The following is a 26,466-nucleotide window of genomic DNA, read 5'->3' on the forward strand; positions in this document are numbered from 1 at the left end:
AACTAGTAGACAGGCCAGACGCCAAACTCGATTTTGACAAACATCGACATAGAAATAGAGATCGCTGAGAGATCTGTGACAATAGACCATCACATGTGTGACTGTGATTGTGCAGTACGCCATTGATCGTGGTGACCAGCTACGCCAGAAGGAACCCTTAATTATGGTCTACTCTTCCCTCGAGAAACAAGTACATGAGCGGCAATAAGGTATATCAGAGGTACATTACTTGGGGTTTGTAACTACGGTGACATGATACCAAGATCCCGTCACAATCTCGCTCTCGCATAAGCGTTCCAACTCAGAAAAATGCGAATGCGCATACCCGAGGTAACTAGAATACTGGGATGTCCAGGTGGATCAACATATCTGCCCACGATATTACGGATTACGAGAACTATATTTTCTGTACATTTTCGATGTATTACATTTTTCACTATGATAGTGACAAGAAAAGTTTTATTTTTTCATTTCAAACCTTGAACATTGATATGTGTCATGTCAGAAGGTCGTAGCCTCAGTCTCGCTATCTACGAAAAGAGACTTGAATGGGATCTTGACATGATGTCACCATACAGTACTATGCGAGTTGCAAACCCCAAGTAATGTACCTCTGGGTATATACATTATCGGCCATGTACGCTGCATACGCGGGGTATTTGAGTATGCAAATGAAAGCTAAAATAAAATTGGCTTAACAATTTATTTAGTACTTAATAACATAAACAAATAATAATAGTGATGTAGTAAATGATTTTGGGCCTGAAAATAGCAGACACGGGCACTTAAAAACAAGGGGAATGTATGAAATAGATAACTTACAGACGTGGCTGAATGTAGAGAGAGTGCTTCCTCTGTATTGACCTGTCGCTAACTAAAGCATCTATTTTGGTTGTATGTGGGTATTTTAAATGGTAATCCAGAGAAAGTACCCGGATGGGTTTGACTTTTGTATACAATCACATAATGATACACGTATCCGTGATATCCGGGGAATTATCAGTCACGTGACTCCTAATTTCATCGAAGCGCCAGAAAAAACAAACAAGACACAAACACATCAATAACATTTTCGTTATACGTCATTTATATCAATAATAATAAAAAACTGTCTTGAAGAAACGTTGTGGCGTATTTTGAATGAATTTTTGCTTATGCCCTGTTTGATGTACCTTTCAGATGAAGTGGTTAAAACTGATGCCAGAATACACATTTCTTCCCCATTACGACACAAGAAAACAAATATATACTAGTAATACTTAACATAAATTATTAAAACACACTGGGTGATTAGTTTTACCGTCCAACATATTGATAGAATTTTACACATCACGATGCAATTTGTATTTGATGCGACACCACATACAAGATTGTCCTTGATTGGCTACCCAAACCTAACACCTGCAGCCAGACCAATCTGAGTGCATCTTCTTGTTGACGAATGAAATACTGCCTTGTATATAAGCTTCGACTCGACTGTTACAATGATTCGGTGCGAATCACAAACGAATGAAAACACTCGCATCATTTGAATCTGGGGTCTCTGTCAGTGTTTTTCGAGTCTCCGATCAGCAGAGGATATTTTGTTTACACTTTTAAAACGTAATATCATAGTTGGATAGGGAAACGAAAACGAAATAGTAACCGAACTGTGCTTTAAAGCAGTGTTCTGGACGACCCCATATATACCTTGCGGTCGAGCTTGATTTTCAAGTTGCGTGAGTGAAAGATACTCACATTGGAATCACCATTCTGCATTTTAAAAAAAAAACATTTACTTATATATTTTGTCCAAAAATATACAAAACACTGTACTGTGTGGCTGCTGCAATGGTCACTACCCCGCGTAATCTATACGTAACCGCTACACGTAAGTGGTTGCCGTCTTGTGCAACCAATCTACATATTATAGAAATAGCTATACCTTTAAGCAGGAGGGTCGTCACCTGCGCACGCGCGGGAATTGAGTCCCAACCGAAGATAACAACGCACGCTAAAAACGCAAAGGCTAATGGGTAGACGCTTGTTTGTAAACAACGGTACACTAAGGCCATCTGAGGCATGCGCAGGTGACAACTCCCCCGCTTTAACCCATATGACCATTATATACAGGTGGAATTACGGAGTTGCACAACTTGTGATTAATACTATATTGCTACTGTGTAACTATGGTCGAATTGAACCAGATTAGAAAATCTTGTTTCGGTATGCTGTCGGCACAAACTCAGATGTCGTATATAATCGTATAGGAAAATATAATCTCACAAACTCTCAGACCAAACCGAAAAATACATTTAGAAATTGTTCAAGCGTTGAATCCGTTGTGCCAGTTACTTTTCGACCTACACGTCAAGGGTGCAGCACCAACTCCCGTTACTTTTATACCACTGGCATTCAAACACAAACTGCATGTGTCACAGTACAATTAACTACCCTTGATGACAATGTAAAGACTTGGAAAGAGGGTTAATTTATAGAGTCCGAGCACCTGTAAAATTGGGAATCTCATTTTTAACTTTTCGATCAGGAATATATTTTCAAAGCGAGGCAGCGGCCCGTTCGAACCTGGAATGCATTACAGGTATGATTTTGAGTCAATGGTCCTTGTCTTCAATTGTCTGGTCACAAAATGGCCGACATGTAGAAATGTCTCTGTACAGTAACTGAACAAATTAATAGTATAATTACTAGTATATGTTCTTTCACGTGAAATAAATAAAACTAGGAATGTTATTTGATATGTTTAATTTAATTCAACAACTCATGGTGGATACAAGTTTGTATCGACGGCTTCAAACTTACAATATTTGGGAATAGCGAACTTTTGCACGGATGTGACTATCTCCCTCAATATAGAATCAACATTTATCAATTAATCGTATATAATTTAATATTTATATTGTCTGAAATGAATATACATGTATATGCTGGTTGCTACATCCAAAGTACACACCGAACGAAAAACCTGATTTCCAAATCAAATAGTGAACACAACTTAACCCAGCAGCATATTACACAGAGCTGGATGGGATCGTACGCTTGAATAGTATTAACTCGTACACAGATGTGCACTTGAAAAGTTTGAATCCATCGGGTTCCACGGGTATCATAATAAGCAATGCCAAGCTTGCTCAGCGTATGCAGCTGCAGCTATGTCTAGTTCGACCATCACACTAAAAAACGAGGCGCAGTGGAACAGCTTCGCATCTCAAGTGGTTCTGGACGCGTTCACGGTCACGTAAAACGCGTGACCGATCCTGTATATTATGTTGTGTGTTGGTATACAGCCGTCCAAACGTACAAGTTGACGACGGACGATTAGAAAGTACACAATTCAATCAAATGTTTACATTCCTATCACGTGATTCAACAACATACTTCACTGGATAGATTTTGCCGCAGCTACCATGTTAGACAGTTTTTCCTTAAGAATAGGGCGAGGTAGGAAGCCCAGGCCACAGTCTGGTGAAACCATCAGACGGCTAGCAGTAATGTGACGTAACGCTTCCTTTAATCGATTTTGTATCTCTTCGACGGTTTCCACGCGACTCTTTGCTATGGCAATAACGCCCAAGACAACTTTGGATTTGTTTATTCGATCGAGAAGTCTTAGATCGTTATGGCGGTGTGCGTCTTCGAGAGAAACTGTAAGGGAAGTATTTGATGTACTAATCAATATAATATTTGAATAAGAGAGTAACTTTTCTGGAAAAAAATACTGATTGTTGGCCCTGGGTGTTTATTCATACACTACAATACAATAAAGGTGGTCGTCATTGATTTTCCCAAAGTGCAATGTGCTTTCCCAATGGCAACCACGAACAATATGAGTTTTCACCACGGCGTGATATGAACTAAATATAGACCTATAGCTACTTCGAATAATCTTTAATAGTTAATAGTTACTTAGGACTACGATTACCTAATATTATTCACTATATATCATGTGAATAATCGTTGATGCGTTTCAATCACCACAGAAATGTCAGTCAGTTGCTCCTTTTTGTATGAAACCCCATATCTCGCACGTGGCGTGATAGACAAAATGAGGCTCTATTTATTTCATATTTAAATGCAAAACTTAATTTCACTGATCCAAAGTGTGTGTTGCGTCGAATGACGCTCCGTTAGCTGTGACGTATACTCATACATGCATAGATTTATTTTCCATTTAGTGTTATGCACAGTGCGGCATCCGGTTCCGGTGAGTGAGATCATTCACTTACTTGCATCAAATCCAGCACAGTCTAATTTATCAATGATTTGAAAATACGCATCTTTATCAGCTTTCTGGTAATCATGATGGTCCTATAGAAAAAAAATATTTCATTGCTAGATCACAATGATTCAAGACATTGTTTAGTTCTATAGTAACATTTGTATATTCATGACGTCACAGTCACGTGAACAATTCCTGACGTATGGTCGCAACCACCTACTAATAAAAACCATTGTCAGACCAAGTCGTAGTATTGGATTCTCCTAATAAACCAATCATATTACAGCTAGATCAAATCATGCATTGCTGTTTTTTTTAACGTGGCCTAGAAAGAATGAAAGGACGTGAATGAAGGTGACTGCGATATACATGTAAGTAATGGTGAGGGCGCACTTACTAGATAGCAGGGATAACCACAGCATATGTGAATTGTTTTCTCAACTTCCAAACTGATACCATCAAAACACCGTGCCGCATGTTCTATTCCATAATCCAATGCAATGTCAGGGAGTCTTGCGAATACAGGCTCGTCCAACTGAATATGTCGGCAACCTTTGGTAGAAGGCAATAGATTTTTTTTAATTCCAATCAAACCTGAAGTACACTTAATTCAGGCAGAGGTTTAGTACTTTCAATGCACTTCTGGCTACGATTTTTGGCAGTTTTATGAACGAAATATAATAAAACTTGACCAAAGCGATCTAGTGTGCATTCGTTTATTTGGTAACTGATCGTACAATTACAATATATATTTGTACAAGTTATGAACATCATCACCACAGTGCACGAGGCAAACCAGTTTTATTTTCAAAGAGCAATTTGGATAAAGTAACTCGACCTCATGAAATTGAGTTTGGTAATTTATTTTGCGAGGAACAATAATTTATCAATTATGTTTTCAGCAGCAAACATAGTATTTGTTCGATGAAATACTGAACTCTAATGCGAATGCGTTCTCGATTTACCTATACATACAAGTAATTAGAAACAGTATTTCATCTAAAAATACTGCAGTATACACAGTCAAAAAAAACAGTACTTTTATTTCACAATAAATCATATTGATGAAACATACCTGCTTTAGCTAGCGCACGTATTTGGTAATTTATCACTTTTACCAGATCTTCACTCAAAATCCGTTTATCATCATAAAATGCATCTGAGCAAAGAAATAAAAAGCACACAGATATTTTAGGTTTTCCAACTCTGCCAGATGACATGTATACTTAATGTTGAAGATGCAATTTAAAATAAACACGTGATTTGTGATATTGTTGTTTTATAGTGCATGTTGATGAATACATTGAATTATGATTTATGATAAGTTGAATACCCTGAAGCAAAAGCTAGAATGAGCCAAGTATTTTTCTAATGCGACTTTGAGCATTGAATTTGTTGACACCTGCGTTCAGTTTTCATTAAACTGTTTATCATGAGTTTACGATTGATCATGATTCATATTAATATTTAATAGATATTTTGCATGTTTGAAAGTCGCTATATATAGCAAAATAATGACACCTACTGCGCGCCGATTCCATAATTGTTGTCGGACCGGGAAAGGTAAATTTCACGGGAGTGCCTGTAAAACTCTGTAAGATAAAACTTCTTTATTCTACCAATTGTTAATATTACATGCCCGCTATCAGTTCAACAATTTTATTGATACAGTGAAACATGCTAATAGCCTGAATTAATTGATTTGATGTATTCTGCCCTCACCGGGTGCTAGAATAAAAAACAGTCAATCAATCATCATCAGAGATAATGGATGGGTATATTGGTGATGGAAATATGGATCAAAAATTATAATCGAAAATAAATCATTTAGTGGTGATGTATCTTGGGGATCAACCTAACCACTCAGTTGAATTTAATTACCTGAGCTGCTTTCCATTCTTCAGCCGCCCACTTACTCCCATCGATGATTTCTGTGTAAGTGAATAAAACTATTCAATAATGTGCCCAAGTGTTTCTATTAGAGTGATTGTTAATGATTTAAACATGTACAAAACAAAGATATAGTATTCTCACATAGGGCGGACTGAATGCTAAAGGAAATATATGCAAGTTTATGAATTGATTGATCAGTGAATTATCATTAAACTTTGTATTCGATTGCTGGTGACAATTGAGTGAGTATTATTTATATACATTCTGAATACGATATTTGTCATAAACATCTCAAATCATAATTACAGTATTGATGCCTTAGCTGTTAAATGCAGCTGTTATTCACGTGGGTTTACCGATTTATACACATATAGGTCGACATTGCCTATTGGTATAGCTTGGTATATTGAAGATGCAGTCTGTAGAGTGATTGATATTACGTGACTGCCAAGGTACATTGACAACCCAGGGGTACTATTATTCTTGGACTTCTAAATGCCTTTGAATAGGTCGACCAAGGCTTCATTGTTGAAGCGTTTAGTTTCGATATTATCTATGTAAACTGGGTAAATTCTGTGTATAAATAAAACAAATACTACCAGTCATTTTGTAATAGTATTTGGACGTAGCAGCAAAATAAATCAAAGAAAGCTTAGAAAGAACTCCCATGTGCTGAGAGTATTGGAGACACATTAAATATAATTCGAAATTACTTAGCTGAAAACTAATTATGCAAATCAGAAAATTAATATGAACAGATTTGAGTGTAAAACTAATGAGGTCTGCGCAATGTAACAGAAAATCTATGTTTCCAAGTTTAATTGAAATGTGATTAGAACCAAAAAATTATGAATTATTATGCTTATTAGGGAATTAATATGAACAGATTTTTACCCCAAACTAATTAGGTTTGTACATTGTCCTAGAGCATCTTTGTACTAAGTTTCATTGAAATGGAATAATTAGTACTTTAGATATCAGTTTGAAAGCTTAAAATTGGTTAATTATGCAAATTAGGTAATTAATATGTACAGGTTTTAACCCACAATTATCCAGGTCTGTCTATTGTCCTACAGCATCCATGTACATTCATTGATATGTGATGTTTAGTACCCGAGATATCAGTGTGAAAGTTGGTTAATTATGCAAATTAGGTGATTAATATGCACAAATATTTACCAGAAACTCATTGGGTCTGCATAATTCTAGATTCATTGAAATGTGATGATTAGTACTTTAGATATCAGTAGAAAAGCTGAAAATTAATTATGCAAATTATTTATTAATATGCACAATTATTTGCCCTAAAACTAATCAGGTCTTTGCATAGTCCTAAAGGATCTATGTACCAAGTTTCATTGAAATGCGATGATTAGTACTTGAGATACCCGTGGAAAAGCTGAAAATTAACTAATTATGCAAATTAGGTGATTAATATGCACAAATATTTATCAGAAACAATCAATCTCTGCATAGTCCTCGAGTATGTAAGTACCAAGTTTCATTGAAATGTAATGCTCACTACTTATATCAAATGCTGAAAATTAATTAATTATGCAAATTAGGTAATTAATATGTACTGATATTACCATAAAAACTATCAGGTCTGTGCAGTGTCATATGACATCTATGTACCAAGTTTCATTGAAATGTGATGATTAGTACTTATATCAAATGCTGAAAATTAATTAATTATGCAAATTAGGTAATTAATATGTACTGATATTACCATAAAACTATCAGGTCTGTGCAGTGTCATATGACATCTATGTACCAAGTTTCATTGAAATGTGATGATTAGTACTTGAGATATCAGTGGAAAAACCGAAAATTGACTAATCATTATGCAAATTAGGTGATTAATATGCACAAATATTTATCGGAAACAATCAATCTCTGCATAGTCCTTGAGTATGTAAGTACCAAGTTTCATTGAAATGTAATGCTCACTACTTATATCAAATGCTGAAAATTAATTAATTATGCAAATTAGGTAATTAATATGTACTGATATTACCATAAAAACTATCAGGTCTGTGCAGTGTCATATGACATCTATGTACCAAGTTTCATTGAAATGTGATGATTAGTACTTATATCAAATGCTGACAATTAATTATGCAAATTAGGTAATTAATATGTACTGATATTACCATAAAAACTATCAGGTCTGTGCAGTGTCATATGACATCTATGTACCAAGTTTCATTGAAATGTGATGATTAGTACTTGAGATATCAGTGGAAAAAACAAAAATTGACTAATCATTATGCAAATTAGGTAATTAGTATCCACGGATTATTACCAAAAACTAATCAAAACCTAGCATTAGTTCAAAGCATGTATGTACAAAGTTTCATCAAAATCCAATGAGTGGTTGTTTAGATATCAGTGGAACAATCATGGAACAGCTAAAAATCAGCTAATTATCATGCAAATTAGGTAATTAATATGCACGGATTTTTACCAAAAACTAATCAAATCTGCGCACATGTTCAGAGCACTATGTACCAAGTTTCATCAAAATCCAATGAGTGGTTCTTTAGATATCAGTGGAACAGTCATAGAACAGCTAAAAATTAGCTAATTATCATGCAAATTAGGTAATTAACGAGCATGGATTTTTACCAAAACCTAATCAAATCTGCGCATTGGCCCAGAGCATCTATGCACCAAGTTTCATCAAAAACCGATGTATGGTTCTTGAGATAGCAGTGGAACAGTCGGACACACATACACACATACACACATACACACATACACACACACACTCACACACACACACACACACACACACACACACACACACACACGCACATACAGACACACTAACTGCAAAGACTCCCATTTTGTGCTTCGCACATGGGAGTCAAAAAGGGAAATAGACTGGCAAAAAGAGATCAATGTATACAGCAGTCAGAATACCATGTTTGTCATCACAAGTCACGTTTCTGTATATTCGGTGTGCTGTGGTTTGTATGTTTTCTCATCCGATCGCGCAGTTTACTGAACAATATCTAGTATAGGCTTAACTTGTTTAGATCAATATGTCCTTTTTAAGATTGGCACTGTGATGCCTCGCCAAATGCAATCACCACTCGAACAGGGACGATGTCTCTACTGTATATATATATGCGTCATTTTTTTAATAGTTGTTTTGTGCCAGGCGACAGTTCCGGACATTGAATGTCATTGTACTTTTTTTTTTATGTGCAAATTGCAAGTGCTAGTGCTGACACATAGTGCATTTTGCCACAGAAGTCATATTCATGTTTAGCCATCTCTCTGTCAAATGGCAATTTTAATGCACTATCCTGGCGTCAACCAGGCTCGGTCGAACACAAGCACCTGCGAACCTTAACCAAGGTTCCCCCAAAGTCGCATTCGTTAGTGAATGAATCTCGGCCAGTGGAATTGGTCTTCCCATTGAGTCTGTGGCACACTCACCCAGGGTAGGGGTCGACCTTTTTATGTTCAATTCTAAGGTAGGATTTGAACCTGGGTCTACTGGTCATGAGTCTGATGCGACAACCACTAGGCTACCTAAGTCATTTCAAGTGTTGTGGAGGCAAAGGTTTCTAATCATAGCATTGGAATCCTTGTAACGGAAAAAGAAACACATTTCAAATTGGGTGACAGGTTCAAAGGTCAGATCAGCACCATTATTTATTAAGCTCAAACTTACCTATCTTGCTAGCAATAGTTGGCAACTCAGTCGTCCATGCACCGTTTCGGATGGCAATCGCAGTAAGATCATTAAAATCAAATCCTTTGATTCGACGACTGAAACAAGGAGCATTGACTGATAGTGGAATTGATTGAAATGTAAACTAAACACAATTACGAACAATTTAGCAAGCAAAATATAGCATGGGTTTGAGTATGATGGAAACTTGCCCAGGGGTAGTTGAGGTTACCTAGACAGACCATCAAGTGTGAAACCTACACCTGATGACGAACGTACCATGCATAGTAAATATAATTTTCTCTTCTGACCTCCCCATCTGTGATGACGTCTATCCCAAGTTCGACTTGCTCCACAATCACATCTTTGGTTGCACGGGCAGTTAATTCTTCAATTTCTGAAATGCGAAAAGACATAACGTTGGCCACAAGAAACATTTTTTGTTTCTTCAACAATTCAATCACAGTGGCAAATGGCAGACATCGTATTTTTTAGAAAATTGCATGACACTATGTATGTTTTGTTCTTAACAGTTAATGATATGACAGATTTCCTATCACTAAGTCAGTTAAGCTTGCCAATTAGATTGACATTGTCGCTTAGATCCGATTGATTCAAACCCTTTAACGGGCAATGCTTGGCTGGTAAATGTAATGAATCAACATCAAACTATCCATCAAACTGTAGGACTGGTAATAGACTGAAAGACCAGAGAATTGTGACGCCCTCTATGTGGCATGAGTCTGGGAGAGGTCTAACAGACCTGACAAAGAGTGTTAAATAGACGCTGCTCGTTTGTAAACTCTGCAGCCAGGTGATGTAGATCGGTGTTTTCATCTCGTTCTATATTGTGTTCGATAATGCGACGAAGTGTCCACCGCTTCCCCTTTCTAGTGAGGTAAGGTGTGCATGCATTTAAATCTGCATGATCAAGTTTACAGTGGGGGTACACAGAGAGCGCTCTCAATTATGATGGTAAAATTTGTTAATAATGTAGAATGAAGCCTCTACATCAATTTAAGTCATGGTTTAATGTTTCACGATTTGAGGGCCTGGTGCATTCAACTCTCCTGGTAAAATAGATCATTGGATTAGGCAGTATAGATGTCACAAACATATCCACTTAATTAGAGTTTATGTGTTGATGGCACTCGAGTTGAATCTCTGATGCTAAGCTAAGTTGAAATCTCTCGCTGAAATTCCTGGACTTCAGTAAACAAAATACCAAACATGGTCTCCATCAGCCATAAATTGACATTCACAAGAATCTTGCTTTTTGTACATTCCAGCAGGACATCGCGATTCTGACAGACATTTGGGTCTAAAACATCAATGGCTGCCATGGCTGGGGTGACTGGTAGTATTGAAACTACATTTTTAGTCTCCATGGTAAAATTTCAAATTTGGGTAAACTGAGAGGCTAATACAGGACAATTCTCTAGTTATGAATCTCATAATATTCACTATTTTTATAGGGTTTTATGTATGTTTTATTATGGTGAATATATATACATTATACGCAGTTATAGTATTCGGGTTATATGACTCTAGTTTTGAATTACAAAAATCTATTTTTATTTTCAAAATACACATTAATTGTGTGTTGTTGAAGTATATTTATATTCCAAAAATAAATATGTATATTCTCAAAATGTATTTTTCTCACCAGAATGTACTTTTATATTATAAGAAATACAATTTTCTTGTTGTACATTTGTTTGTGAAAAAAACATTTACGTCCTAAAATGAATGTTTATCTAAAATAAAATAAATTAAAATAAATATATATTATTAATATCACAATCCCTCCACAGGGAGGAGCGACTGTGCTAATACAGGTTGTATACATTCAAAATAAACATTTTTACTCCATATGTTATAAACATAATGGTTAAACAACTGTGGTATAAACACTACCACCACAGAGGAGAATATAACACATGATTTGTACCAGCTTAATGATACATGTACACACAAGTGACATGGAGTGTTATATGGAGAGAACTCATGGGTCGTACCCCCATTGTAAGTGTGCAGGTAATAATAATATGTGGTTATTATGAGGATACTGCAAAGTATGTACAACAGAAGTATCGACCGACAGCGGAGGTCAGCGGAGTGGAGGTCGATGCGACCAGTCCTGTCTGAGTGCATACTTTGTAGTATTTCCGTAATAACATTATTACCGGTATTATACATCTTTTCTTCCACAGGAATACATCATGGGAATGCCGAAATCCAAAACGTTTATAACAGATTTAGCGAACTTTCTTGTGTGTAGTCCGGTAAAACCCTGAGGGCAGCTACGTTTGTTTTTATTGTTTGCTTACGCGCGTAATAGTTCCATATTTGGAATTCGCGTTTTATAATATGGTAGGATGAAAATGCCCAATGCAATACCGCGAAATTATGGCACTCTGTAATATTTGGGGTTACGGTGATAGATATATAATAATGATGTCATTAGACTTCTATGCTCAGTGGGATTTTCATAACATTAGGCCACACCGACTTAATTTTATGGATGACATCCGCGCGCGCATTAGTTTTCGCCTGTTTTCAAAAAAAAAAAAATCTCCGACGACGAGTCTCCACAGATCGGTTTTCTGTCCGGAACTTGCCGACTCATATTGTCGCAAAGCGTTTTGGACTACCTCAAACCAAACTCCGCACAGTTAGATGCGCGTTACGTAAAGCGCAAAAACCTATGGGAAGGAGACTGTCTCAAAACATGACAATTTTGTCATAAATGACCACACCACCAAAATACGGAGCATAAAAGTTCAGAGGTAAAACGGAGGGAATATGGTAGACTGGTACGCAATTGGTGTTGGGCAGGGAGATGTGACGTTTACACAGCTATACGAGAGGTCGGTAGCGGCAAGCGAGTTTCGCCCAGACAATTTTAAGGACATATTGTCCAGAGTGGCTGTCCTGTGTTTCTTCTGCAATGATGAGAGAAATGGGAGAGGAGTGGAGGTGTATGGTGGCCTAAACGTCGGTCAGGTGACAAGTCAGTTCGGTTACTTTGTCCGCATTGAAGTCGACAAAACTGCAACGAAAGCAGCGGAAGCTCCTCGGCCAAGTCTCCTTTTGGGTGAAGAAAAGTTTCTTATTATTTTTTTTCATTTTCTGATTCGGATAATTTGCTTGCACACACAGTCAGTAATATTTTGATCATATGACAAATTTTCGTCAAGATACATTTACATAATTTTCTGCATCCAAATTTTTGTTGACTCTCTGTTGGTGTTTTTTTTTCAATATCGAGCCTCTTATAATTTGTTACATAGTTGAAGTAATTCTAGAGCATTTGTGTCTACACTTAGTCTATCTGAAGTGTCACTTTAAAAGCTGTAGTTTGAATGTCAAAGAAGTTAATTTCCAGGTTGCTATTGACAAACTTATTGTTCATTTTTAATTCAATTTTTTTTTCAATACAACACAGTAAGTTTTTCTTTATTATTGAGTTGATGTGTATGCCTTTGGCAAAGCTAACATCTGCTTTATTCTCTTGCCTTTTCAAAATCAAAGGTGATGATACCTGTGACAGTAATACAGTACGAGATGTGTACATCAACATGTGCCTCCTACAAATAAAGACTTTTTGTTGTTGTTTTGATACACTGTCGTTCAATTCGTAATAACAGCTCCGTAGTCCATTGGTTTTAGCAGGATTTTTTTTTTGGCAGGATTTTTTTTTACCCTCTCGCATTAGTTTTGGGGTCTTCAGAGGATGTCATCCATAAAATTAAATCAGTGTGGACTTACAATAAAAAAAATAAGAAGAAGACAAAAACAACAAACTTTTGAAGGTGAATTATCAGGTAATGTGCGAAAGTTATCATCCCCAATTTTTAGGACTGGTCAATGTTCGGAGCGGGGCGCTATATGGGTATGTGCCGCCATGTGCCTTTTTAAAAGGAAGTGTCTGAAATGTTTTTTTTAGCAAGGGTATCTGACAAGAGGTCTACACTTTCAGAATTTAATACTGTAATTATTATAAATCTCAAAAGTTGATTAAAAGCATCGTTCAATCTTTAAAAATGACTAATTCTGGCAGAAAATTGTTTATGTAGAACATTGTCTGAGAAGGGTTATACATTTTAGGGGGGCAAGGGGGTAGCTGGTACAGATTTTTACAATTTACAAGGAAAAAAAGACGTTTTTACAATTTACAGTGAAAATTGAATGTTTACAGTTTATTTTACCGTGACGGAAAATTAAAAAAGAATACCTTGACAATTCTTGTACGCACCGGAAAAAATCATATATTTTCACAATGTACGAAACAAATATTTGATTGATTACGTTGTACGTCTAGCCTGTGATTACAGAATTACGGAATTTATTTTTTTCAATTTACGTTGTACGAACACAAAATATTGCAATTACGTAAAAGCGGTATTCCTTTCACACATTTCGAATGTTTGGAAAAGGGTAGGAGTCCGGAAGTGATGGCAGCACCGACTACCGCTTTCCCCACTCCGGGGTCTGGGTCAATTCATAAATTGGCTGTGGAGCGCACCCCCCCCCCCCCACACACACACACACATCTAATATATGCCCGCGTCTTTAGGCTGTTGTCGCGTTGTTCACACGAGGTCGGTTAATTAATTACCCAAACGTGTTCAGTCTAAAATCAAAATATGGAAAATTAAGAACTAGTGTTACCTCGTGGTGTATGTTTTGCCAGGTACGCATTATAATGGCCTGCCGAGGAACGACCGTCAAACCAATCCGGAATACCGAGGTAGTCAGGTTTCGGGTAGCTACCGATGACAGTAGTGGTGAGGGGCACGTTGCACTGGATGGTGTTCGGGGCTACCAGACGAGCGGTGCGCCCCAGTGCGTGTAGAAGTGTAATAAAATGCATCGTAAACTATAAATAATAACATTCAGGCTGTTTTAGTTCCGGGTTAAAGGTATCAGTCAGTCATAATATCCGCTAGTTGCTATCCGTCAGTCATAGAATTCTCCATTCTCTATCGGCCAATACAACGTGACTGATTGTCGCGAGCTTTATATAAATAATGTCAGGTTAAATACAACATATATTCACTGTTGTTTTGTTTTTTGAATTTGGCTCCAGTTAATGGGCCTAATATGTTTTGTATCGAAACTATTACAGGAAACACGAAACAGCCGGGAACTCGAATGTTATTGGCGGGTAGCTATTGGCGAATACCTTCACTTCGGTACGCAATCTTTCATGAAACATTGCTTGTCGGTGATGGCGCCACCCATTCACCAATAATCTCTACGTTCAATGCCCGAATCTGCACAAGCCCATGATGCATCCATAATATGCTGCAGATGTATATTTTTCATCAGTATAAATTAAAGTTGAAGTTTGCGAAAACCTGTTATCCTGCACAGCCACGTGGAATGGTGCAATAACTATTAGGTCCAGTATATATGCAAGTTACGGAAACATAAACAATATAATAACATTGAAACATTAACAAATATTTGTTATCAAGTTTGACGATATATTCGATAAATGTGTATTTTAAAAAAATGGAAAAGAGGCAATATTCAATGTTTACGATCAAAATATTCAAACTCGATTAGTGTATAAACAGTCCTGTAATAGAACATTCTGATTGGTCGAGGTACAATGGGTAATAAGTTTGATCAAATATGGGCACTATTGTTTCTTGCCGAACAAAACTTTATTATGTATTATTGAAAGATTTTCAGAAATTCTGTTTTTTCACCGGTATTGAATTTCATTTCGTCCAGCATCGCCCACTATTAATGTTACATAGCCTATTTCAGGAAATTTGTATTGTCACAGTGGCTCTTGTAAATCACAACATAGTGCGTCTTTTTATGAATTGTGAATAAGTTATCTTTCCTAATTACCGTAACTAGAAGGCGAAAATACATCATTGAAGAGATTTGAATGTCATTTATATAGCTTGACTGGTATATATATATATGTCTTATCCCCAAGGAAAAATAAATTAAGTTTAAAATAACAATGGTAGATTGATTTGATTTCTTTCTGATATCGCAATTTTACGCAAACGGTCGTGCTGCAATCGCGCTATATCCGCGTTCGTAAGCACAAATTAAATCACCGAAAAATCAAATAAGCTGTTGGTATATATAGTTATATTATTGTTTAGTGCGGGTACTATCATTCATGTTAAGCCATTATTCTTGGTCATTTCAACGAATACTTATTCAAATAAATGCGTACTTTGCCCCAAATAACTGTCACATTTCACCACGGGGTACTTGATTTTAAAACATGCTAAATCTGTCCACCAGTGTAAATTATTGATAGTTGTAATCTCGCCAGTTGCTCTCATGCCATTCGTACAGCGTGGTTACATACATGACCCCGGAATATGAACCATAGCGTGCCACATTGTATGCTAATTACTAATCTTACGTAGTCTGACCGGGAACCTGCCAACCACGTGATTGGTCCAATCATTACTTCCGCGGTGTGCAATATAGTGATTGTTGAGGTTATCAATATGCCTTTACGTACCACTGTGATCGGCAGCTACCCCAAACCAGAAGATCTACCGATTCCCGACTGGTTCCGGACTCATCACGATCAATTCGTGCCGTCCACTTACTCCGAGTACTGCGAGAAGATATCAGCCGATGGTAATTGTCTTTTTAATACATAATTTAATATAATCGCAGTTCACTAGGAGCGAACTAGAAAACACCAATGGTATAAATTAAACAACCAATGATCACGTGTTGGTTACGGCACATAACCGCTTGAGCGCGCTCTTGGATATATACCGTAGCCAATACGTTATATATTACATATAACCCTCTAAAATGGTTAAATTTAAACAAAATTAAAAAAGAATAAGATTTTTGGTCGCGTATACACTTTTTAATTTGTAGTATCAGAAAATATTCCCGTTTTAAGGGACAAACCATTGAGGTGCGAGACGTTTCTGTGCATAATTGCACTAGCCCATTGTTATTATTAGCACAGATATCTAGTAAAAATAAATTTAGATATGTGTGCATTCTAGTATTAAAAATCGTGCTAAAACGTGTTTCATTCCTATCAATTTAATTGTGTTCTAAAATGACTGGTGAAATTTAGATTTTAGATACTTGTCATTCGACCTATTTTGGCTGGATTTTTTTAATGAAGATAAATGACAATTAAACTGCTTACCACAGTCTTTCTAGTTTGTGCCACCGTCTTCTTTGCTCCGCCCTCTATACCCGAGGCTGATTGCTGATTGGATGACGATAAGGTCATTTCGAAATTATAATTATCCACACCAGTAACGCCAAACCCACACTAACGAAATAAGAATACACCTCACCTTAAAGTTAGTTTGTAAATTTATATACGATGTACTGTGCCTACATCGGATATTTCCACCGATGTCTATTTGTGATAGAGGGATTGTGCCTCACCTGTGTAATGAATGTTGTCATCGACATTAAATACGAAGTCACGTGCAATAGCCACTCAATCACTGCCAGATCAATGCTCAGCTAGTTTATAGCGGGGGAGTCATCAGCTGCGCATGCGTCAGATGGCCATGGCGTGTCATTGTTTACAAACAAGCGTCTACCCATTATATTTGGGTATAATGGGTAGACGCTTGTTTGTAATATTTTATCTCACTTTCAGAATTGGAAGAATTGCTGAAGAAAGCAATCAAAGATGTTATAGATGAGCAAACCGATCTGGGTATTGACGTCATCACTGACGGTGAAATGAGAAGAGAAAACTACATCTTCTTTTTTTGGTAAATATTCAAAATTTATCGTACCTTCCAGATATCCTAAGTTGCACTTCAAAATAATATATCAATAGGACAAAGTTGACACCGATGCCTAAAAGAGTTTACCCACAAAATACAATGTGTACACTGAGTTGGAATGTGAAATAAATTACGCCATATACTTTCAGAGTGCCCTGACACATTTAACGCTCACCGTCACCGAATACTCAAAATAATCATTTACCTGCATTAACCAACAGTCGGCATATGAGAGGATTTGATTTCAAGAACCCTGCTATGAAGTCTCTCCGTAATGATGCGTACAAAGCCTACTTGCCCCGAATTGTTGGTAAAATTGGTATGTATTTAAACTTTAATTGACAAGGGATAACTTAAATGTAGCCACGGGTACTCTCCTCCATAGTCATTTGGGATATTAGCCTGCTAACTTTACAATTTATGTACATATATAATATACTTATACTGCGCCGCGTAGGATAGCCTCCCCCTGTTCAAATAATTGGCGTAAGGGCCTGGCTTCTTTAACACATATTGGTGCAGGGAAAGTGAGTTACCCCTTATCTGTAATTAATCCTACTGAATCTAAATTCGAATCTACAACGTGTCTCATGGGAGAAAAATAGGCTTAAACTGTGTCATACCCACGATTATCTAGTTTTATTTTTTTTAAGTATAGATTTATTCAGTGACCTGTGTCACCAAGTTGCATTGATGTTGTCATGACGATGCTATGGGGCGACGCCCTCACTGGCGGAGTCCACATGCCGTCATGACAACGCATGCAAAGTATTTAGACTGTTGGTTGAACGATTGACACTGTCGTTTATAAAAATGGGGGGTTCTAGCGTATTAAGATAGAAGAGGACCGGGGGCGTATGGTGACGATTGTAGTTGTAATAAATATCCGGCTATACTATATTACTGGTGTCCTTATGATTGAATGGTGCGTATAAGTGTCGAGCGATCCTAGTGTACCACTCACTGCCTTGCGAGTTACCCATTCCCCGTTACAACCACTTCCCGTATATTCAACCTGACGAACCATCCACCCATAACAACCCCTGATAGACGAAACCCGCATTGTTTACACCTGCAACGTAATGTCGTTCGGTGCATTTCTCCCATCAGAACCATGTAATGAAGACGATTGGGTCGCTAAAGAATGGAGAATGTCTCAGGTAAGAAAGTGCTATGATCGGCCAACTAACATAAGTTAATAATTTAAGTTTCAAAATAACCTCACGAGAGAGCGCCATCTGCGGATACCTTATTTTTGCATTGTGTAGACGAGCTTTGCATTCTTCACATCTGCCTTTTAACTAACTTAATCAATAATAACTTTGAACTTGACATTAGCCACGATCTTGTTCCACTTTTTCATACATACCTAACGTTATTCCTACTAATGATAACTTTCGCATTCCTAAATTCAGACTTTCTCTGTCGTAGCATGTTAACGAATACCCAGTCACTGAGCGTTGGATCACAGATATACATTAATATATATATATATATATAACTCACTTACTCATAATGGGATCCGTTTTTCTCGGCATTAATGGAATCTATTTTAATTGTAAAGTTATGTCATAATTCCACATGATGTTGTTGTTCATTTTTATTTTGTTTTATCTTCGCATTTTATTTTATTTATTACTTTAGCAATTATGTCGGATTATTCCTGCTTCAAAATTTAATGTAGCCATATTTACCCCCCCCCCTAAAAAATGTACATGCATGTTCTTTATGAACATTTCCACATTATATGTTGTTTTGTTTTGTTTGATTGTTTATGTTTTGTTCATTATTAAGGTGACACAGACGCGACTAATTAAAAGGAAAATTCCGTATCCCACAGTATATCATTAATATTTTAATTCCGATTATCAATGTTGATTAACAATATTTTGTATATGTATTCTGATTATTAATAATTATTACTATTATTATGTTTTCATACTAGGATATGTCACGTGTCCCTGTGAAGTACACCGTACCTGGTCCAATGACGATCATTGGCACAACACACAGTAAGAAACTACCTCGTTCCCAGTCACAATTAATGACAATATTAGTATTAATCACGTTTTTGTTAATATTATTTTCTCGTCTTAAACATACCAACCTTTTGCGGTGCATTGAGAATCGACTTATGGATATAATATATCGAAGGCACGTGATGTGCAAAACTCAATAAAAAAATGCTATACTATTTGTAATTTCCCTATTTAAAAAAAAAATACGTTAATAAAAAATATATTGCTCTTTATGTGTACTTGTTGTGCATAAAATGCCGCGTTATTTCATTTTTTTTTCTTTTATTTTTCTGAACACAGACGAATATTACAGTAATGACGAAGAGTTGAGTAAAGACCTGATGAAAGTAATCAACAAACAAATTCTAGGGCTGGTAAATGCAGGTAATATTGAAACTGTCAAATTGTTACTGTAAGTTAATAACGCTACTCATAATATAAATTTTACCTATGTTAACAGTGAAATTGATTTATATTATAAATTAAAAAAAGTTTGAAATAATTTTAAGTGTGACATTTTAACATACTTTCTGGGATAAAATGGTAAATAGTTTTCTGTCATGAATTTGTTTTCGCGTATCTGTTGACCGACTTAATTAGCTGATTATTAGCTGAATTGCTGTGTTATGTCTGTCATCGTCTAGACCTATTTGAAGTTTTGGACGGAACTTGGCTCAGTGATTTGGAACTAATTACAAGATACCGTCGCTATTCTGACATCCGTAGTTATTAATGTAGTGAACGATTAATCAAAAGATATGACGTATTCAGTACTTAGTGTGATTGGCTTTATGATTGAAGGTTACGCCTTAGAATCTTTTTACTGCTTTGTAATTGGTTAGAGTTTTGAAAATGAATAAAGAGAGTTTGAGTTGGTCTTGGCGAATACTCCACGACAGACGCAGTCCGAGAGAGTCCAGGGGCGAGCCTTGAGGCAGTCCAGTCTTGGGCGAGTCTTGGTTCAGCCTTGTGAAAGTCTTGGGGACTTTTCCCCAGGGCGCTGTGTCTTATGGAGTGCTCCAAAAGATCGACTAAGACGAGAGCTGAAACGTATTTCGTTGTGTGTGTCTTATTTGACTGTAAAGTATAAGTGACATTCCCGATCCCGTACCTCAAGGGGACGAGATATAGAGAGACGAGACGAGATTCCCCCCTGACAGTGTGGAGACCCCGAGAGAGAAAAGAATTTCCCCCTGATACGTGGTGGAGAATTCGGGCAGGTGTTTAACACACATTGACCTCCTGTGAAGAAAAGTGAATGGCGAAGGTGTGTCTTTCTTGCGAACCGAACTAACTGGCTCGATGGCAGAGACGAAACCGCGCTCGTCGACTAACACCGTTAACAGTATGGCACCGATGAACGACGCTGAAGAGATGAAGACCTCTGAACCCCTTATGAAGGATGAGTACCGGATAGGACAGTATAATTAAGAATTGAGCGACATTAAAGACAAGAAGATGATGATAAAGAACGACCCGGACTAACACGACAAGAGAAGAGACGCTTATAGACTTTGATTAGAACTTTAGCTATTTGCTTAGAGAACCGCTCGTTGGACACTGTAACTGACACTGTGTAACTCAAGGACGTTGAACTCTTTTCCACAACCCTAACCATATTGCTCAGTAATGTAATGTATTGCTTGCTTTTCCTATCGTTTTTACCGTTTCTTTTAGTGATGTCGAATTCTATGTTAGGTAAGCGCCCAGATCTTTGTTTTGAACTGATATTTAGTGACGTTCGAGGTCCTTTATAACGATTTAAGCGCATTTCAGTGGACAAGTATTTGCAACACAGTGTTTTGAGTTTTGTGAATTTTTATGGTGTTTTAATGAGTTTATGAGTACGGTTATGATGGGGAAAGTAATGCCCCAAAGAGTTTTTTAGAGTTTTGAGATTTGTCGAGTACAGAGATATCGACGTTTTAAGAGTTGTTTTTGTTTATGTGTTGTTTCCGGAATACTTCTGACGCTTTTTGAGTTGAGAGCACTTTGTAACGTTTTTTTTATGTCTTTTTGAGATGAGAGTTTGGTGCGCCTATATATGTATTGTTTGATAACGCAAGCTTTTGTTCATGATTGACAAGATTATATGTAACTTAGTAGTTTCTATCGTTTTAGCCTTTCCCGTCTTTTTGCCAGAGGAGTAATGTGTTATGAAAGCGACATTGTCTTTGCATTCTGTTTCCACGCCGTATGACTTTTGCTTAGATTAATGACTTGTGAGTTCAGTTGAAGTTTATAAGCGTATATGACAGGAGTTTGATTAATAGCTTTTTCATTCATTCTTTATTAGTTACCACTTTGCAATGCTTTAACCGAGAGATGCATCCCTGGTAATCACGTGATCATGCTGTCGACTGCAGCGATTGGCTGATCGCTTGGTTACACCGCCACGCCTTAGTTTTTTTGACCTTTTGATATAGAGTTTGTAACCTTAGTAACGGAGAAAGTGAAGCGACGGGTTATCTTAGCGAACTGTTTGAGAAAAGTGAGTCGATTGGTAGCCTTTCCCTTGTTTTTTTTGATTCATAACCGTTGATATTTGTGACTTTATAACCATTGTATTTAGACTTTATAATCATTGTACTTAATTAGTGTGTTTTACTCTTTTTGATTTATACCTTTTATTATTAGTATTGTATTTAACCTGTATGACGATGAGTAGAGGACGGTATCTTTGATTTATGAACGTGCAATGCCGAGAGGCATATCTCAGTTTGGGTGAAGGGATGTGTCATGAATTTGTTTTCGCGTATCTGTTGACCGACTTAATTAGCTGATTATTAGCTGAATTGCTGTGTTATGTCTGTCATCGTCTAGGCCTATTTGAAGTTTTGGACGGAACTTGGCTCAGTGATTTGGAACTAATTACAAGATACCGTCGCTATTCTGACATCCGTAGTTATTAATGTAGTGAACGATTAATCAAAAGATATGACGTATTCAGTACTTAGTGTGATTGGCTTTATGATTGAAGGTTACGCCTTAGAATCTTTTTACTGCTTTGTAATTGGTTAGAGTTTTGAAAATGAATAAAGAGAGTTTGAGTTGGTCTTGGTGAATACTCCACGACAGACGCAGTCCGAGAGAGTCCAGGGGCGAGCCTTGAGGCAGTCCAGTCTTGGGCGAGTCTTGGTTCAGCCTTGTGAAAGTCTTGGGGACTTTTCCCCAGGGCGCTGTGTCTTATGGAGTGCTCCAAAAGATCGACTAAGACGAGAGCTGAAACGTATTTCGTTGTGTGTGTCTTATTTGACTGTAAAGTATAAGTGACATTCCCGATCCCGTACCTCAAGGGGACGAGATATAGAGAGACGAGACGAGATTCCCCCCTGACAGTGTGGAGACCCCGAGAGAGAAAAGAATTTCCCCCTGATATTTCTACAAAAGTCATGGCTTTCAAATGAGGTGTCATATTTTGATTTAGGTTCAAAACGTATAATTAACAAAGTCTTTTTTCAAACACGAATTCCGATTGTGGAACGATCACCCACAAGGCTGCCTCCGGGGTTTGACCGAACCCCACACAAAGAAGTTCGCTGTTTTCTACAAAAGTCATGGCTTTCAAATGAGATGTCATATTTTGATTTAGGTTCAAAACGTATAATTAACAAAGTCTTTTTTCAAACACGAATTCCGATTGTGGAACGATCACCCGCATGGCTGCCTCCAGGGTTTGACCGAACCCCACACAAAGAAGTTCGCTAATTCTGTTGTAAATCTATTCTGGTAGGAAGAGATGTATAATGTTAAGGTTATTACGAGGATACTGCAAAGTACGCACCCAGGCTGCGCGTCGGTCGATACCCCGCTGTACTGTCTTCGTGCATACTTTGCATTATCTTCGTAAAAAACCTCATATTATATATGTATATTCTATCTCTTTTAGTACATCAACGTTGCTGTAAAAATAAATAAATTGCATGCTTTTGTGGCGCTTTTAGTCAGTTTGCTTCAGATTCTGACACATATACTTCCAACTACGAGGTATTGGTCACTAAACTATTACAGAAAACCAAGTTATATATATATAAATATTCTTATACCAAACAACATATTTTTTATATACACCTATTTCAGGACTTTCGTTATCCCCAACTTTGTGGTATTGTTGATCGTTTACTTGTTTTATGTTAGGGTGCCGCAACATCCAGATAGACGAGCCAGTTTTCGCAAGAAATCCGGATATTGCATTGAAGTATGGGATAGACCATGCTACGAGGTGTTTTGATGGAGTTGGGAAGGACGTAGTGAAGACAGTCCATCTGTGCTGTGGATACCCCACTCACTTAGTAAGGCATAACGTATGATCTTTGTTACGGGCAATTTGGGATTACGATATTAACTTCGTATGGTGTAATCAATTTAATTTTCCCCCACTGAAATTACGTAGAATTAAATAATTTGTGTAAACAAATGATATGAGGGCAATTATACTAAATTTTAAATAATCACCAAGTAATAAATGTGACGGTCACAAAACTTTAAATGATGTACCTTATTAGCCCAGTCGCGAATTCGGGTGCACTAACTAACCAGTATTCGTATGTCTATTACAGAATGAAGAGAAGTACTTGAAGGCTGATTTGCAGAGCTATTTTCGCCTTGCAAGCAAGCTAGATGAAGCAGGGTTTGATCAAAGTAGGTTATTTCAATTCTTTTGTCTCTTGAGAACTAAAGTCATATCACCGAACTACCTCCAATAGCAGTTGGCGGCGATGGTGGGGGTATACATCCCCCGTGTCTGAAGCTTTGTAGCCAGATGGAAACTGGTCCCCAAAACACCAACGTTGGGGTGTTTTTAGCTCAAAAAGTGGTGTTTCCGCCAACAATGGCCTAAATTTTGGTAAAATGTTTGAAAACCTTAAAATTGTAGTAAAAAAGATCGGCTCGAGCGTGACTATAGGAGGACCCTCGTCGCCCTTGTTACTTACATCAAGAAATCATGTCCTCCTTTTAATTATATTCACAGTTTCCATTGAAGATGCGCATAGACACAATGACCTGAGTCTTCTTAAGCTCTTCAAGAAATCACAAGTTGTTCTGGGAGTCGTTGCCGTAGCTAGAAGTCATGTGGAGACTACGGAAGAGATACGTAGTAGACTGTCTGAGGCATTGAAGTACATTCCCGCTGAGAGATTACTGGTGGCGCCTGACTGTGGACTGGGGTTTCTATCGAAGGACATTCTTAAGAAAAAGTTACAGAATATGGTGAAAGCTGCCAAGTCCTTACCATGAATGGCTCAATACGTAGTTATTAAAAACAATTATTATGTCTGTAAACTTGGATAAGACCAAAATTGTTGTTTTCAAGGGCGGGGGACATTTATCAAAAGATGAAAAGTGAGTTTATGGAGGGATGGAGGTCCACACTGTTTCAAACTAAAATTATGAATTATGTTCTCCTGTAGACTACACTGGTCAATGGCGACAGAAATATTGGCGTACTAAGCGAAAAAACACTTTTATTTGTTCATTTAAAGCTCTGAATTGTTTACGCCTTCTATCCTACAGAACCTACTTTAAGGTCTTTGATACAATGATACTACCAATACTAACGTATGGGGCGTAAATTTGGGGTTTTAGAGAAATAATTTAAACATCTGGAACGAGTCCAATGTCTTGTCTGTAGAATGTTTCTTGGTGTTTCTAATATATAACCAAATAGTAGTATTCTAGGAGAATGTGGGAGACATGATATTTATCTGTATACAGCAAAACGCTGCATTAAATATTGGGTAAAAATCATTTCCATGGCAAATTCAAGGTACCCCAAGAAATGTTACAATATCGTATACAATATATATACACATCCAAAATTTACTTTCCATTTGTAATATGAATGATACCTGGCATGAGCAAGAAATTCGAAATGTTAATGCGTTATCAATATATTTGTAGAACATTCAAACAGTATCATTCCTTGGTATGACAGGCTGAATTGTGTACTTTAAACAAGTTAGATACTTACTGTCAGTTTAAAATTACCATGGAACGAGACAAATAGTTGTCTTCTCTTCATATTCGAATGCATATGTAATTACTAGCTCGGCTAGTACGATGTTCATCACGAATTGAAAAAGACAGAGGTCATCTAGAAAGAAACCAGCGTACGTGCGAGCATTGCAATATGAATTCTATTAAAAATGAGTTTCATTATTTATTAGTTTGTAACTTTTATAATTATTATTTATTCTTCTATTATTCTTTAGGCCATGGCCGATGACCATGTATCAGTTAATAAAGATCTTATATTATTAAAAAAAAACAATTAGAAACTATTAATAGTAAATATATAATGCTGTATCCAATATAATTTACAATAGTTTTCAACGTCTGAGATATATTTATTATTTAGAATATATTACCTGATTGCTGACTGTCAGTGAAACCCCGCTTTATCATTAGTCGATTGGTACCACGTGCAGCCCTGTGATCAGACGATAACTGGTGTTTGGAGTAAATGCGCAAACATACAAACAAGATTGTGTTTGACACAACTATGATCAATGTATCCCTGAATTTCTTTGCACGTTTTGTTTCAAGGTTACTTTGTTTTCTAAAATTACTCATTTGCAGGTCGTCTGCTGGTGAGTTACTCTACGTGTAACCCGCAATTCTGCACGTATATTTATTTTTTCTGGCAATCCGGGGTATTATAGTTGAAATAAAAGACCCACACTGTCCATTATTGCGTGATAGCACAACTCGAATTTTCGTTTGAATAATTGGCTCGACTGCGTTTCGTCTATCATTTCGTCCATCCCCAAAAAGCTGTGTTATCACGTAAAACTGTGTAGTTCGACGTCCACCCACCGAGGCTAAAAAGTCTTTCGCAGCCGGGGAAATGTTATTGCTTTATAATGATACGGTTTACTAATAGGAAAT

At 37.0% G+C, this 26,466-nt stretch overlaps 3 protein-coding genes across 3 annotated transcripts; 1 reads left to right on the top strand and 2 right to left on the bottom strand.

Annotated features, from left to right (window-relative positions):
* Positions 1–2,728: 2,728 nt before the first annotated feature.
* LOC144354713 (uncharacterized) lies at positions 2,729–6,130 on the bottom strand. The gene is made up of 6 exons (XM_078010385.2): positions 6,101–6,130; positions 5,745–5,811; positions 5,295–5,378; positions 4,617–4,771; positions 4,227–4,308; positions 2,729–3,645 (listed from the first exon to the last, which is right to left on the bottom strand). The coding sequence occupies exons 2-6, from the start codon at positions 5,758–5,760 to the stop codon at positions 3,380–3,382; spliced, it is 603 nt and encodes a 200-aa protein (XP_077866511.2). The 5' UTR covers positions 5,761–5,811; positions 6,101–6,130; the 3' UTR covers positions 2,729–3,379.
* A 3,213-nt stretch (positions 6,131–9,343) lies between these two features.
* On the bottom strand, positions 9,344–14,712 carry LOC146736217 (uncharacterized). Its single transcript, XM_085505417.1, has 3 exons — positions 14,472–14,712; positions 10,077–10,194; positions 9,344–9,895 (listed from the first exon to the last, which is right to left on the bottom strand). Exons 1-3 carry the CDS (start codon positions 14,671–14,673, stop codon positions 9,775–9,777), a joined length of 441 nt encoding a protein of 146 aa, XP_085361543.1. The 5' UTR covers positions 14,674–14,712; the 3' UTR covers positions 9,344–9,774.
* A 1,497-nt stretch (positions 14,713–16,209) lies between these two features.
* Positions 16,210–24,966, top strand: LOC100375079 (uncharacterized). The gene is made up of 9 exons (XM_078010383.2): positions 16,210–16,424; positions 17,428–17,545; positions 17,782–17,879; positions 18,671–18,720; positions 19,506–19,572; positions 19,879–19,962; positions 23,716–23,870; positions 24,138–24,219; positions 24,551–24,966. The coding sequence occupies exons 1-9, from the start codon at positions 16,289–16,291 to the stop codon at positions 24,814–24,816; spliced, it is 1,056 nt and encodes a 351-aa protein (XP_077866509.2). The 5' UTR covers positions 16,210–16,288; the 3' UTR covers positions 24,817–24,966.
* Positions 24,967–26,466: the final 1,500 nt, after the last annotated feature.

This window comes from Saccoglossus kowalevskii, chromosome 11, assembly GCF_978046115.1.
Source record: "Saccoglossus kowalevskii chromosome 11, keSacKowa6.1, whole genome shotgun sequence".
Lineage (NCBI taxonomy): Eukaryota > Metazoa > Hemichordata > Enteropneusta > Harrimaniidae > Saccoglossus > Saccoglossus kowalevskii.